This window comes from Arachis ipaensis, chromosome B03 (assembly GCF_000816755.2).
Source record: "Arachis ipaensis cultivar K30076 chromosome B03, Araip1.1, whole genome shotgun sequence".
NCBI classification, from domain to species: Eukaryota; Viridiplantae; Streptophyta; class Magnoliopsida; order Fabales; family Fabaceae; genus Arachis; species Arachis ipaensis.
In genome coordinates, this window is record NC_029787.2 from 14,559,411 (window position 1) to 14,560,327 (window position 917).

Consider the following 917-nt stretch of genomic DNA (forward strand, 5'->3'; position numbering starts at 1 on the left):
TTAATAATTGATTTTTGTGTACGCATATTATTTTTTATTATTAGATATATATTTTAGTCTCTTGTATTAATTAATTTTAATTGATGAAAATAGAGATTAGTGGAGAATCAAGGTCATTTTCGCAAATTGGCATGAGTTGTATTGGAATTTCAATTGGACAGCTTCTGGCTCACACAAAAAATCCAGCCCAAGAAATAACCTACTTCCAGTGTGAGTCCCAAATACAAGTCTATTTTTTATTCCAAAGAATATTATTATATCTCTATATGCTGGAATTTTCCTACAATTTATTTTCATATTATTCCAATACTACTCTAAATAGATAGAAAAGAAAAAAGAAAAGTTTGATTTAATCGAGTCTTTTTGTTGGTGGGTTGCTGTCACAATTGCAACCGAAAGAGATTTAAATTAAGCTTGTTGATAGATATTGTGACAATAACACTACGAACTTGAGAATAAAGCAATACTCTATAATGAAAACGATTCTGGGAAGCGTGCATAGACAAATTATCCCATGAGATTACACCTATTCATGGAATATTACCTTATTCCAATAATCCAAGGGCTTCATTTCAGAAAACTAGGCACACTTTAGAAAATTCATCGGGCTGGATTCTATTCTATTGTTATTTATATAATTTATTATCTCAATTAAATTACATATTATTCCATTTATTTTTACTTTTGTTAAACTTAACAGCGTTGGAAAAGCTTCGGGCACTTATTATCGTTTCTGGGTATTACAACGAGGACAAGAATTTCAAGGTTAGCGCTGACTTTCACTATTAATTAATTGAACTCCTTTATATATAGTATTTGGTGGATCTTATTTTTAATATGTTTTATAAATTTCTAGTTGCTTATTAAATTAAATTTAATGTTATTTTTTTTCAAGATTTTGCTAATTTTGCTAATTT

At 28.1% G+C, this 917-nt stretch overlaps 1 protein-coding gene across 1 annotated transcript in view; it reads left to right on the forward strand.

The window, feature by feature from the left end:
* Nucleotides 1–917, forward strand: part of LOC107632568 (protein prune homolog) — a 4,871-nt gene that overhangs the window by 2,560 nt on the left and 1,394 nt on the right. The window contains exons 9-10 of the mRNA XM_021117525.1: nucleotides 94–210; nucleotides 701–765. Coding sequence (XP_020973184.1) covers nucleotides 94–210; nucleotides 701–765 — 182 coding nt within the window. The remainder of the gene's footprint in view (nucleotides 1–93; nucleotides 211–700; nucleotides 766–917) is intronic.